At 40.5% G+C, this 13,748-nt stretch overlaps 1 protein-coding gene across 1 annotated transcript in view; it reads right to left on the minus strand.

Moving 5' to 3' along the window:
* MSH3 (mutS homolog 3) overlaps positions 1 to 13,748 on the minus strand; it is a 153,871-nt gene that overhangs the window by 74,927 nt on the left and 65,196 nt on the right. Inside the window, exons 8-9 of the mRNA XM_054398282.1 lie at positions 6,089 to 6,173; positions 5,411 to 5,520 (exon numbers count right to left, since the gene is read on the minus strand). Coding sequence (XP_054254257.1) covers positions 5,411 to 5,520; positions 6,089 to 6,173 — 195 coding nt within the window. The remainder of the gene's footprint in view (positions 1 to 5,410; positions 5,521 to 6,088; positions 6,174 to 13,748) is intronic.

Genomic DNA, 13,748 nt, shown 5'->3' on the forward strand with positions numbered 1-13,748 from the left:
TAAGAGGGAGAAATAATCTGTCTTATGTAATGCTTTCTATGCACATGGGCCACAGTTCCCTGCACTGGAATACAATTCTATACATATTCCCCTATAGTGGCTATATATTGCTCATTATGATACATCCATCACTTATCTCAAGCTCCACTGCAAGCATGGAATTAGCTTTACAGACTAATCTAATATGGAAATAATAAGTATCCATATAATTGTTCTACTCATCTGCCTTTTGCAGTTTAAAATTAGTTGTTCCATTCCATGCAACCTTGACAAGGTCAAGAAGGGTGTTTGTTTGGTCTCAAAGAAAAATTCCTTAGAATTCTACAAGAATGAACAGCTGAACAAGGCACAGACAAATTAATAGTCAGTGAGACAGACACAGGATTTGTTCACTTCAGAAACAGGAATGGGAGATGCAAAGATGAGGATGGAAGGGAGTAACCATGGATATAACACAGGTAAGGAAAGACATGAGGCTTCAGATTGTCCATGTGCAGGGCAACAACTTCCCTGCATTTTCTTTTATACCACCACAAGACAACATGTCCCTAATATGTAAAAACAAAACAAGAAAGAAGCAAACCAGATCCAAGTTTGCCTAAACAGGCTTATGATAAGCTTATCTTTCTCCACTTCCTGTGGTTATTGAAAATGCAATGACTGTTTCACATCAACTTCAAAGGTTGTGAGATTAATTTTGGATTAGGAAAGAAATTATTTTTGCATGCTGCACACATACAAACCCCACAAATATCACACCATGTTACAACACTACATCCTGAGACCTGTCCTCAGCCCTTTTGATGTTGAATGTGATATTATACAGCTCCTGCTGAAACTCCATTGCCTGACAGAGAAACAGCACCTTTCATTCAGTTTAAATGTTCCAACCAACCCATCTTTCTGTTTCCTTTTCTCTCTACTCCCCTTATAGAAGCTGAGTGAGAAAGGCTCTGGATGGAATTTACATTTCAAAGGCAAGATAGGCAAAGTGAGCTAACACTTCTGTAACTCAAAAATGACGCAACTCTTACAAAAAACAATAGTTTTTCCTATTTCCTCCTAAAAAGCTTACTCCTCAACAACCTATACATTTATCTCATCATCTCTGTATACCTAGATGAGTAAGTGAGGACATTACAACTCCCCTGGTTAAGCCTCTTCTGATACTGCACATGCCTAATGCTTAAAACCTCTTCTTGTAAGTCTCTAAAGGTATTGCATTACCAATGATCTAATGGTTATCTTCAAGTTTTTCCAAATGAGCTGTCTCTACACATTCTACCTTTATTCAACCTTGTATATGATTTCTCTCCTGGAAATGTAGTCATCGTTCCAAGTAATTTTCAACTATAAGGCATAATTACACCATCTCACTTTTTGACACACCAAGGTAAATGTACCTACCCACTGACTGGAAAAGATGCAGTACAGAAACCTTACTTCCTCTGAAAATGTCACACCAGGAGGCATAGGTAAAGAACATTCTGTAACTGTAATTCAAGTGCATTTGTGTGCACTACTGGAAAAAGTACTGATGCACTCAGTATGTGAAATTACAACTTAGGAGTCAATACAAGAGAAACACCCAGAAACAAAATAATCTTTTATAGCTTCAACTGAGAGTCACTGTCATCTCCAACCAAGGAACATCCTTCCATACTGAGAAAGAAGGTTTAAAAAGTGAAGTATCAATTGCTAGAAGGAGCAAAGAGCAGAGGAGAAAGAGAAGAAACCAAAACTGCAAACTCGTAAAGCTGGCTCTGCACTGAGATCAGAGAGAATTTAAACTAAATGAACTGGTTAAGAAAGAAGACCTCAAGTCCCCAGACAAGCAATTTCCCGGCTTCTGTGTCTGGATAAGAACTCTATTTTACTGCTCAATGACATTTCACCTGCTGCAACACATATGCAAGCATTTGGAAGCAAACTGGTTAGAGGCGCTTCTCAGGTCCCCATCCTCAGTGCTGCCACCACAGCAGACCAGAGCCTGTGCGCTGGCTCCCCCTGCTGACAGCTTCACAAACAACGCCCAAAAAAGGTTCTAAGATGCTTCAAGAGCAGGAAAAGTAAACTGATTTATTTCAATTTATTCCCGTAAGGCAGCCCAGAAATTGCACGTATATGCTTTCAAAGCATATAATCAACTTCTACAAAGTCTAATATTATTTACATCAAAAGCCTTTTTGAAGTGAGTACAATATATATATTAAAGCTATTATCAGAATAAAAATATATTCAAGAAAATCAAATTGTTAAATCCCTGCTAGAAACTGTAGTGTGAAACAGTCTAACCAGTATGGCCTCTACAAATGAAAATTATTTCTAATATTCCAAATTAATAAAATAACATAATATTTAAAAAGCTATTAGAAATTAATGAAAACCAGAAGCGTTTAATATATTTACAGAAGTAAAGCAGAGGGAAAAATTATTTTAGATAACCAAACCAAAAGGATTTTCTCTAAAGAGCTGAAGAGCTGAGATGAACAAAGTGACAACTGAGTGAACTCTACATTGGCAATGCTCCAGGGATGCGCAAAGCAATAGGTCCAAAACATTAAAAGTAGGTGTAAAAGGGTACATGGACTCAATACTTGTAATTATTACATCATATTCAATTACAACACTGCATATAAAGCCCAAAAAGTTAAGTAGAAAAATATGGCATCCATTTCAAGACAGAGACAAGTAAAAACAAGCATGGTGGTGTTACAAAACAATGCACTTCTAAAGCGTTAATTAAAAAAGCATAGCTCAAGCAATTAAATAATCATCTTTCAGAAATAATAAAAATAAATACTTCCACATGCAATACATTGTATGCAGGGATAACAGAAACATCCACAGATACTTTAGAACAAATTAAATGCATAAGGGATGCAAAGTCTTGTGAAGCAAGGAAGACATCAACCATTAACTGCCAAGTTTAGGAATAAAACCGCCTCCAACAGCAGGTAATCCCCTGTCTGAAAAATGATGACAAATTAGGGTGGTACCAAACCTGATTTCTGCACAGGAACTTCTAACTTGTTTCAAACTAACTACTTTGAACTACTTAGATGTTCCGTGCTCAGAGCAGTTTAACTCTTTTGAACATATATAAACATGCAACGTCTACATATTCATCATGTCATTTCCTGTGTCAACTCTACTATAGATGGGTTTGATGGATGGACCATTCAGTGGATAAAGAACTGGCTTGATGGCTGCACCCAAAGGGTGCCTGTCAATGGCTCCATGTCCAAGTGGAGGCCGGTGACAAGTGGAGTCCCTCAGGGATCAGTACTGGGTCCAGTCTTGTTCAATATCTGTCATGGTAGGGCCATGACATGGCCCAGTACAAACCCAGACAGGCTTTAAGATGTCTAGACATGGTCCCTCTCTCCCCCTCCATCCTGCAGAAAGACAGGGAAACACGGGAAAAGGAACAAAAGGGACAGGACCACTGCCTGCCTGATAAACAAGTTTACCTGGGATAAGAGCACATAAGCTGACCACTGCTTCCCCAGAAACAAGGCCTTTGTTTTTGCCTTTTATGGTTATAGCCTACCAGAACACCAGTCCATTGGGCAGCTACAGGTTAGCTTCAGTTACCCCATTGGACCAATCGATCTCTAGACAGGTATATATACAAGTTGACTTGGTAGTCATCTTTGCCTTGCTTTAAGTCTTGCTTTAAGCCTTGCCTTGCTCCAAGCCTTGCTCAAGCTTTGCTGCCTCGAGTTGCCCTGCCCTGCCTCAAGTGCCTGGTCCAGAGCCTGAGATAAAGCCACGAGCCCATACACAACAAGCCAGAGAAGCCACGAGCCTAGAAGCCGGATCCACCTAGCCTGCTTCCCCATGCCATTAGAACCGTGCCGTGCCTCAGTTTACCCAGACACCAAGCAAGCAGCCATCTCCAGAAGCATCGTTAACCGCCCGCTGTCCGCTGAAGCCATATCAGCCTGGGACATGGCAGCAAACTCTTCTTGCTGGCAATCTGCTGTTGCTAGCGTTGTATGAGAGCACCCCAAAGCTTCATAGCTAACATAGCAGCAGCATCCCCCACATGGGTAAAACCAGCTGTGAGTAATTAATTCATTGTCCTTTTTGGCATAAGGGTTCTTACCGAGTCTCCCCCCACTGTAATTGAGCACTATCTGCTTCCTAGGACCTTCTCTTTCCAAGTTATTACCTCCTAATTTGCATATAATTATTATATTTTGCCCAAAGACTGTGTATTCCTATTGTAAATATATATTCCAACCATACAACAATTCTATTTAAGGAGTTTTGGCAATTTTCATATTAATAAAGGGTTACCAGTATTTTTATTAATATATGTTTGACATATTGTTTATTAATTAAGGGTAATTACTTAAACCTTCCCAACAACATCTTTGTCAGCAACATGGACAGTGGCATTGAGTGCACCCTCAGCAAGTTTGCTGATGACACCAAGATGTGTGGTGCAGCAGACACACTGGAGGGAAGGGATGCCATCCAGAGGGATCTTGACAGGCTGGAGAGGTGGGCACAAGACAACCTCATGAAGTTCAACAAGACCAAAGGCAAGGTCCTGCATCTGGGCCAGGGCAATCCCAAGCACCGATATAGGCTGGGCACCAATATAGGCTGAGAGTGGCCCAGAAAAAAAGGACTTGGGGGTGCTGGTGGATGAGAAGCTCAATGTGAGCCACCAGTGTGCACTTGCAGCCCAGAAAGCCAATCACATCCTGGGCTGCATCAAGAGAAGCATAGCCAGCAGGTCAAGGGAGGTGATTTCCCCCCTCCATTCTGCTCTGGTGAGACCACACATGAAGTACTGCATCCAGTTCTGGAGCCCCTATTACAAGAAAGATCTGGATGTGCTGGAAGGTGTCCAGAGAAGGACCATGAGGATGATCAGAGGGCTGGAGCACCTCTCCTATCAGGACAGACCAAAGAGTTGTGGCTATTCAGTCTGGAGAAGGCTCCAATGAGACCTTGTTGTGGCCTTCCAGTATCTTAAGGGGGACTACAAGAAAGCTGGGGAGGGACTTTTTAGGCTGTCAGGCAGTGATAGGTCTAGGGGCAATGGAACAAAAACAGAAATGGGTAGATTCAGATTGGATGTTAGGAAGAAGTTTTTCACCATGAGGGTGGTGAGACACTGGAAGAGGTTGCCCAGGGAGGTGGTAGAAGCCCCATCCCTGGAGGTTTTAAGGCCAGGCTGGATGTGGCTCTGGGCAACCTGATCTAGTGGGAGGTGTCCTTGTCTGTGGCAGGGAAGTTGGAACTAGATGATCCTTGAGGTCTCTTCCAATCCTAACAATTCTGTGATTCTATGTCAGATCTCAGGCCTTCAGGAAAGATACATATTTTGAGCATACTCCAATTCATAATTATAAAATACAGATTTAGCCCAAGATAAAAAAAAATACCTCACCTGGATTTCATGAGGGGCTGGGTTACCCATTTCTTCAATCTTCGACGTCCAAAGGAAGTTTTAGTATGATCCAGGACCCAGAGCAAGCTTCCTTTTGTCTTCATATCAGTCTAAAAGAATAATAGCAGCATCCTTATTTTTAACTGAACAATCAATGAAGTAGTGAAAGGATTTCATCATGCCTCTTCAACATTCTGTTCAGGTTTCAATATAATGGCAACTGCATCCACTGATCTTGTTCACCAACAATGCCTTACATGAATGAGCTCCAGTTGTCATGTGATACTGTAAGAATGTTTTTCCTTTAACCAGAAAATCTTTTTATAAAAATGAATGGAATGAATTAAAGAAGTTAAATTAAGTCTGTCCACAAAGGTTTGTGCAGTAACCCAAAAGAAAAAAAAAAAAACCTGCAGTCATATTACTTGACTTGACAGCAGTTGCTCACGTTTAGGAAAGTTCCTTGCTAATCAAAGTGCAATAAGGTTCCTAACACATTCTAAAAGCCAGCACAGATTAATTTTCATTTATGGCTTTAGAGTAAAGCCATTTATGGCTTTAAGAGTAAACTTTCTGGGTGAAATCTGCAAACTAACTTCACTAACTTCATTGGGAGAAGTATGCCAAACAGCTGTGAAAATCTCAGCATTTACAAAAAACAACTACACTTGTCCTTACCTGATTCTGTAAAATTTCCAGATTTTTCATTGTTGCCCCATTCATTGTCATATATTCAGCTTCACTTGACAACCATTTGAAATTGCTGGGGAAAGGAATTTCATATGTTCTATTTTAAATTAGGCACAGACATAATGGTGAAGCATTGACAAGTTTCTCATGTGAGAGAATTCATCAGTTACAAAAAATTAAAAGAAAAAAGATTAAGCAAGAAATTAAAATCTATTCAAATAAAGAGAACCGAAAAATAACAATTTGTTAAAATTTACTGCTTGGGAAAGTAGTATTTATTACTCATTTTCCAGCTTCCTACAAAAACTGACAAAGATTAGAATAAAATCCAACTCTCCTGTTACCTAAGATTTAATACGTCAAGAGACTTTTAACACAATTCATTATGAAAACAACATACCAAAATAAATTTTCCTTTATTAACAACTTTTAGTGCAATTATTCAAGAAAATAAAGGGCATATTAAACTATACGAATTTAATATTAAACAGCCACGAATTAAACTACTTGATTATTTGACACTCCTCAGTAGAATACGATGAGACCAACTCAAAGCCACTGTTAGTTTAGAATCAACATTAATAAAATAATTGTATTACATTTATAATCATATTAGATATGAAAATTATTTCTGTCTCAGACATGCACTTGTGGTAGTCAGCACTGTGAGGTGGTGCAAGACTCTCACTAAATGCTTTCTGACAAATCAAGTCATGATTGTCTAGATTAATCACACTGCTGACTGCCCTTTGCACAAAATCTAGGACACTACCTTTCTTAGACTAAACAGAATGACTTGCTGGGTGGGAGTTAAAATTGCTTTCCTGACTTTTCACAAAATTTTTTTCAGTGCATTGGATTTTAAACTCCCTGAAAGAACTCAAATGCATAAACTTTACTGTGAGGTACAAGCAGCTGCATTGTTGCTATATTAAAAACAACACTGAGACTTTCAGAAACATGAAATATTCAGAGATTCATGTTATTTAGGCACACTGTACGCTGGGGTTTCGACTTGCTAGCAAATTTATTTCTAAAAATGGGTCAAATTAGAAATATTTTCCACAATTTGTTTTGTTTTTCAAAGAAGTAGATTCAATCAATCAAGCACCCTCAGGAAGTTCAATGATAGTTTGGAAGTAGAGCCAGCTCAACTGTACCTATAGTCATTAGTGTGCTATTCCAGCAACTAAGAGAGTTGTCCAGTTTGCCACCTTGGAGGCAAAAGCAGCAGCACTTCCGAAAGTACACAATACTACAAGCAATAAAACAGTACTTCCTTTTATCATCTTCAGTCACAACTGCTGATGCTAGCAAAAATTAAATAGGAATGATTTTTGCTTGACTCCCAACCCCTATGACCAACAACCAACTCTTCCAAAAGCACCTACCTCTTCTGCATCTAGGACTAACCTAAACTGTGCTGCATTCTGCTGCATTTCCATTTGCCACTACTCAAGCCCATGCTCTGTTACACTGGGCATGAATCTTTCCATCTCTTCCCAAAATTGAAAAGGATGCCTTTGGCCAATCCTCAATCAACCCTCAATCATCCATGCATGAGTTTCAAGACAAGAGATTTACTACTTCTAGTGTTGTTTCCCCACTTCACTTGACCAGTGTCAAGTAAGACACTGGTAAGAACACTAAACACAGAGCATACTCTGTTCACAATAAGTTGAATAAGTTGGTAGTAAGGAGTACTTAAAGACAACTACCTCTGCTCTACAGCTGAGCATATGTACTATTCTTTCACAATCAGGTAAGCTGAAAATGCTCTCACAGCATACATTATGTGTGTTTGATATTATCCAGGTGTTCGCTTTATCTGAGATACTCCACTCTACTATTAACTTTGGTAATAAAGAGCTTAGAGTGTATGAGTAACAGTCAAAACCAGCTGCAGTATATGCCTGACCACAGCATGAAACGTGTTTTGCTTCCACCTCCTCATATTCCTTCAACTGTGATCAGAACTTGATATAAATGTGAACAAAGAGATTCTTTGTAGGGACCAAATGGCTTAAGAAAAAAAACTGTAAACAAATACTAAGTCAGGGCTGATTTTACAGGAACATGTCACAAATTCCTTGTGAGAAATTCTAATTTGCTGCTATCAGCAATCTCCTGCACCAAAAAAATGACCCTTCACTTCAGTTGGATCACAATTCTGAAAGCTTTCTGTAGGTGTGACTCCAGTTTCAAGGAACACACTTGTCACTGTTTCAAGTGCTTCAACACAAAACATGATGGAACAGGCTGGCAAGTCCATTACTCAGGAGCAAGGCAAGGTAGGATGATGCCATCTGGGCTGACAAAAATGAAAGAGAGAAAAAAAGAAACACAAAGTTTCTAGTAATGTTTAGGAAACTTTCGGGGAACACTCATGAGAAAGAGCTTCCTATTCATAAAATCACTTGTGATGATGGAAGGGATGCCATCCAGAGGGACCTGACAGGCTGAAGAGCTGGGCCCATGACAACCTCATGAAGTTCAACAAGACCAAACACAAGGTCCTGCATCTGGGTCAGGGCAATCCCAAGCACCAATATAGGCTGGGCAGTGACTGGCTTGAGAACAGCCCTGAAGAAAAGGACTTGGGAGTGCTGGTGGATGAGAAGCTCAATGTGAGCTGCAAGTCAGCACTTGCAGCCCAGAAAGCCAATCACATCCTGGGCTGCATCAAGAGAAGCACAGTCATCAGGTTGACGGAGGTGATTCTCCCCCTGTACTCCACTCTGGTGAGACCCCACCTGGAGTACTACCTCCAGTTCTAGAGCCCCTATTCCAAGAAAGATCTAGATGTGCTGGAGTGTGTCCAAAGAAGGATGATCGGAGAGCTGGAGCACCTCTCCTGTGGAGACAGACAGAGAGTTGTGGCTATTCAGTCTGGAGAAGAGAAGGCTCTGAGGAGACCTTATTGTGGCCTTCCAGTATCTTAAGGGGGACTACTAGAAAGCTGGTGAGGGACTTTTTAGGGTGTCAGGTAGTGATAGGATTAGGGGGAAGGGAGCAAAAATAGAAATGGATAGATTCAGATTAGATGTTAGGAAGAAATTCTTCTCCATGAGGGTGGTGAGAAACTGAACAGGTTGCCCAAGGAGGTGGTAGAAGCCCCATCCCTGGAAGTTTAAGGGCAGGCTAGATGGGGCTTTGAGCAACCTGATCTAGTGGAGGGTGTCCTGGTCCATGGCAAGGGGGTTGGAATTAGATGATTTTGGAAATCCCTTCCAGCTCTGACAATTCTGTGATTCTCTCTGATTAAAGGGTTACTATGATTGTGTTAGGATTGTGAACTACATCCTCAGACATGGAATCCTGTGTGTTACCTGTGAAATTGGATATTCTTGGTCATTCTGCCTCCTGACAATCTTGCAGTGAAGGGCACTTTTTATGCTTTAAGTCATTATTCTCTCCCCAGGAACTATCATATATGATTTCATACTCAGTAACCCAGCCTCAGTGAACACATGTTATTCAGACCAGTAGTTCTCAACTATTTTAATTCTGCAAATCTGTCAAAAATTCACAACAAAGCTGCAAGGCACTGTGTTGAAAGCCTACTAGACAGCAGATTTTTTTTTTTTTGCTGTAGACCTCTAGAGACTGTGTCTTGTAGATTTTTAAGGGTAAGTAAACACAGAACAAACCTATATATTTAGACAAGAGTTGCAGGATCCCTATTCACATTTAAGGTGTAAAATCAAGTCTCTCCATTTCTGAGAAGCATTACCTTTCTTTAAGTGTAAAAGACATTGATAACAGTCTAAGTATAGCAAAGGATATCAGGCCCAGACTTCAGTGAGTATTGCCACAGAGCTAGAATTTCTGATCTGGATCCTAGATACCACAGAAGTCCAGAAACCTCTTGCTATACCAGTGACAAAATGAAAACAATCATACATACACAAAATAATTAACTGAGAAATACAAAACACAGGACAAGAACAGAAACTAGCCTGGGACAGATCAAGAGAAACAGAAATTAACTCCATCATTTTAATCCTGAATTCGTCTTCTTTTTCTCCACTGAACTCACCCCAAGGAGAAAGCCTGCAACTTTGTTCCGCCCAAATGTTTGCACACTCTCAGCCTATTTTTCCTTGCACACAGCCTCAGCACTCTTCAAGCTCCAAATGTCCAGAGTGCAAGGGATCCCACCTGCTGCACTTCTTCTGTGGTCTTGAGATGGCAAATCCTTTGCTAAGCATCTCTTCTGAAAACCAAGCCCTTCCTTTTTCAGTCTCTCATGTTCCTGAGCTAACATTAAAACCTTCCAGAAAAATTTCAGTAATCTTTTTCTTACAGTGGGCAAGTAAGCCTATGCATTGTCTTGTATCCATGTATTTCTGACATCATTGGCACCCAAGAGATACGAAAGCATTATGAGCACCATTCCCTCCATTTCTCATTCTCTTCCCCTTGAAAAATCACAGATATCCACCACTGTAAGCTGAAGAATTTACATTTTAACTTTTCTCTTAATCTCACCTTGACAACTCCCTTTCATCCCTACTATAAGGTACAGTCAAATGTTTCTCTTCTCAAATTCTTTCTCTCTTCTCTCAAAGCCACTTTAACTCTCCTCTCAACCCTTTCACTTCTGTCTCTGTCTTCTATCTTCATTGCTGTTAGTTCTCCACTCCCAAAGCTACTCTCCTCCTTATAGAAAGACATCTGGCTCTTTCATTCCCTGCATTTCTTGAAGTTCATCTATCACTCTTCAAAATCTAAAGATTACTGTCTCTCTCTTTGGGGAGGGACTCTTTAGGACATCAGGTAGTGATAGGACTAGGGGGAATGGAATAAAGCTGGAAGTGGGGAGATTTAGCACGTGAGGAAGAAGTTCTTCCCCATGAGAGTGGTGAGAGCCTGGAATGGGTTGTCCAGGGAGGTGGTTGAGGCCCCATCCCTGGAGGTGTTTGCAGCCAGGCTGGATGAGGCTCTGGCCAGCCTGATCGAGCGTGAGGCGTCCCTGCCCATGGCAGGGGGGTTGGAACTAGATGATCCTTGTGGTCCCTTCTAACCCTGACTGATTCTATGATTCTTTCATCCCCAATACACTAGAAAACATGTAGGCAAAACTAAAATATACTGAGAGACGCTTTCACAGCAACTGCTATGCAAAAATTTTTTCAAGCAAAACCATGTATGCAGTTGTATTTGGAAACATCTCCTAGATGGGTACCAACTTCCTGTCAAAAAACAATAAAACTATCAGTACATGCAGGTATTAGAAACAAGGTTTAAAAAATTGTATCATTTATTGTTAAGCCTATTTTTGTTGCTGCTAGAACTCTAAACAAATTCTAGTCATACCCTAGAGTCCTGCTGTGGCAGAATTTATTTTATTTTTTTAATATTGCGCATTAGAAGTAGATACAAGAGCTTGTTGTAAATACTAAAATAAAACTTATTTCCTCTCCACTAAGGAGGATGCCTCATCGTTTAAGTGATGCTTCAAGACTTTTAATATTAAATGCAGATGGAATCTTTTTCATCTCAGATAAGAAGGTACAGAAGTATAAGGACTTTTTTTTTCATTCTTCCTGTCAGGTAGGTATTTTTCATCCAGATCTGTGTCACCCATATTAATAAAGTAAAAACTATCTCACAGCTCTGGCTCTGTGCTCACTGATTCATCAGTATATGCTCACTGACCTGAATTCTTCTAGGAATTTTAAGTTGCTTCACAGCACATAGGAAGTATTTCTCTATTTCCTGCAGAATAACAGAAGATCCATGAGTCTGGCATGCTTTGCTTAAAACGCTTTCACTTTTCAGTATCCAGATATAATTTCACTGGCATTAGGAAAAACATTGAAGTTGAGTTTACCTCAGTATTTGGCTCACTATTACAATGCATGCAAAAGACTAAAATCATCAAGTAGAATTCAGTATCAGGTAGTCAAAGCAATAAAGGTTTCAGAAATACATACAGTAGAATTTAAGCCTCTGAGCACAGGAACAAACTTATCTCTAAGAATGTATTTTATTTCTACATAGCCTATCAAATTGTTCATTGACTTTCCACTCCAATAGTTACATATTAACATAATGTCCACCAAAGCAACCCTGAGTAGGCAAATGCCAACCCTAAGATTTAGTGCTTTTCCTTCCCAGCATGTAATTACACTTGATTTCAAGATGAAGCTATTACAAATGTGACTGACTGCTACTAGAGAAGCCTTCACATAATGACATCTCTCCTCTACTACTGAAGTACTTCTACATAAGAGATGAATATTGTATTTCCCCATCAGATATTTCCCAGCGTTTCCATACTTTCCCATAGCATTATATTCCCCCTATGTTGATTAACTAGAAGGCCTACATGGCAGTGTTAGGTTTATGGTTGGACCACATAATCTTTTCCAGCCTAAAAGGTTCTATGATTCTATGAAAGAACATTCATCTTATGTGTGACTGTATATTGGGCATGATTGTGTATAGCAATCTACAACTGCTACCACAGAATGACATTTCCTTGGAGTACACTTCCTTCTTCAGGAACTCTCTCAAGATTTTTCTGGCCACTCAAGCATTGGAAAACAAACCCAGCCCACTAAAACCCAAACAAAAACAAAGAAGCCAAACAAGAAGGAGCATCACAGATCAGAACATTCCTTGCTGGATGAAGCAAAGTAGGTGGCTTAGAGGATGCCACCAGATGAGTACAATGCAGCTGCCCCCCACCCTGGTGGGATTAGAAGAAAAAAATGGGAGAGAAATGCAAAATCCCCTGTGTTGTGATAAGGAGAGTTTAACACAACCATATAAAGGAGGAATGAACAACAGGAGTAACAATAACACTAATTAAGTAATATAGATTGAATGATATAAAACACAACAGACAGAACAGCGCAGCTGTGCACCAAAAAATCGATGTGGCAACCCTCTCCCACCCTTAGAATTCAGAATTATCATCTAGTCCAGCTGTTATCTACCTACCAAGTCTGGTAATAAATTATATCCCTTAACACCACCGCTCTGCATCTTTTAAACACCTCCCTGGACAGCCTAGTCCAGTGTTTGAGAACCATTTTAGTGAAGAAGTTTCTTGTAATATCCAATCTGAACCTCTTCATGAGGCCATTTCTTCTCATTCTGTCACTTGTTACTAGGGAGAAGTGATCAGCCCTCACCTCAATACAGCCTTCTCTCAGTTAGCTATAGAGAGCAATAAGGTCTTCCCCTCAGCCTCCTCTTCTCCACACTAAACAACCTCAGCCTCTCGTTAAGTCTTGTTCTCCAGACCCTTCATCAGCTTTGTTGCCCTTCTCTGGACAGACTCCAGTACCTCAATGTCCTTCTTGGAGCAAGAGGCCCAAAACTGAACACAGCTTTCAAGGTGTGGCCTGACCAGTGCCATGTACATGGGCACAGATCACTGCCCTGCTCCTGCTGGCCGCACTGTTCCTGATACAGACCAGGATGTTCTTGACATTCTTGGCCACCTGAGCACACTGTCAGCTCATTCTCAGCTGGCTGTCAGCCAGCATCCCCAGGAACTTTTCTGCCACTGTTCCAAGTCTACAGACTCAGCCTGGCCAGATGTCTACGCAGACCTTCCTACCTTCAAGCAGATCAACATTCACTCCCAGTTTAGTGTCATCTGCAAACTTACTGAGGCAGCACTCAACCCCTC

Source organism: Indicator indicator, chromosome Z (genome assembly GCF_027791375.1).
Source record: "Indicator indicator isolate 239-I01 chromosome Z, UM_Iind_1.1, whole genome shotgun sequence".
NCBI classification, from domain to species: domain Eukaryota; kingdom Metazoa; phylum Chordata; class Aves; order Piciformes; family Indicatoridae; genus Indicator; species Indicator indicator.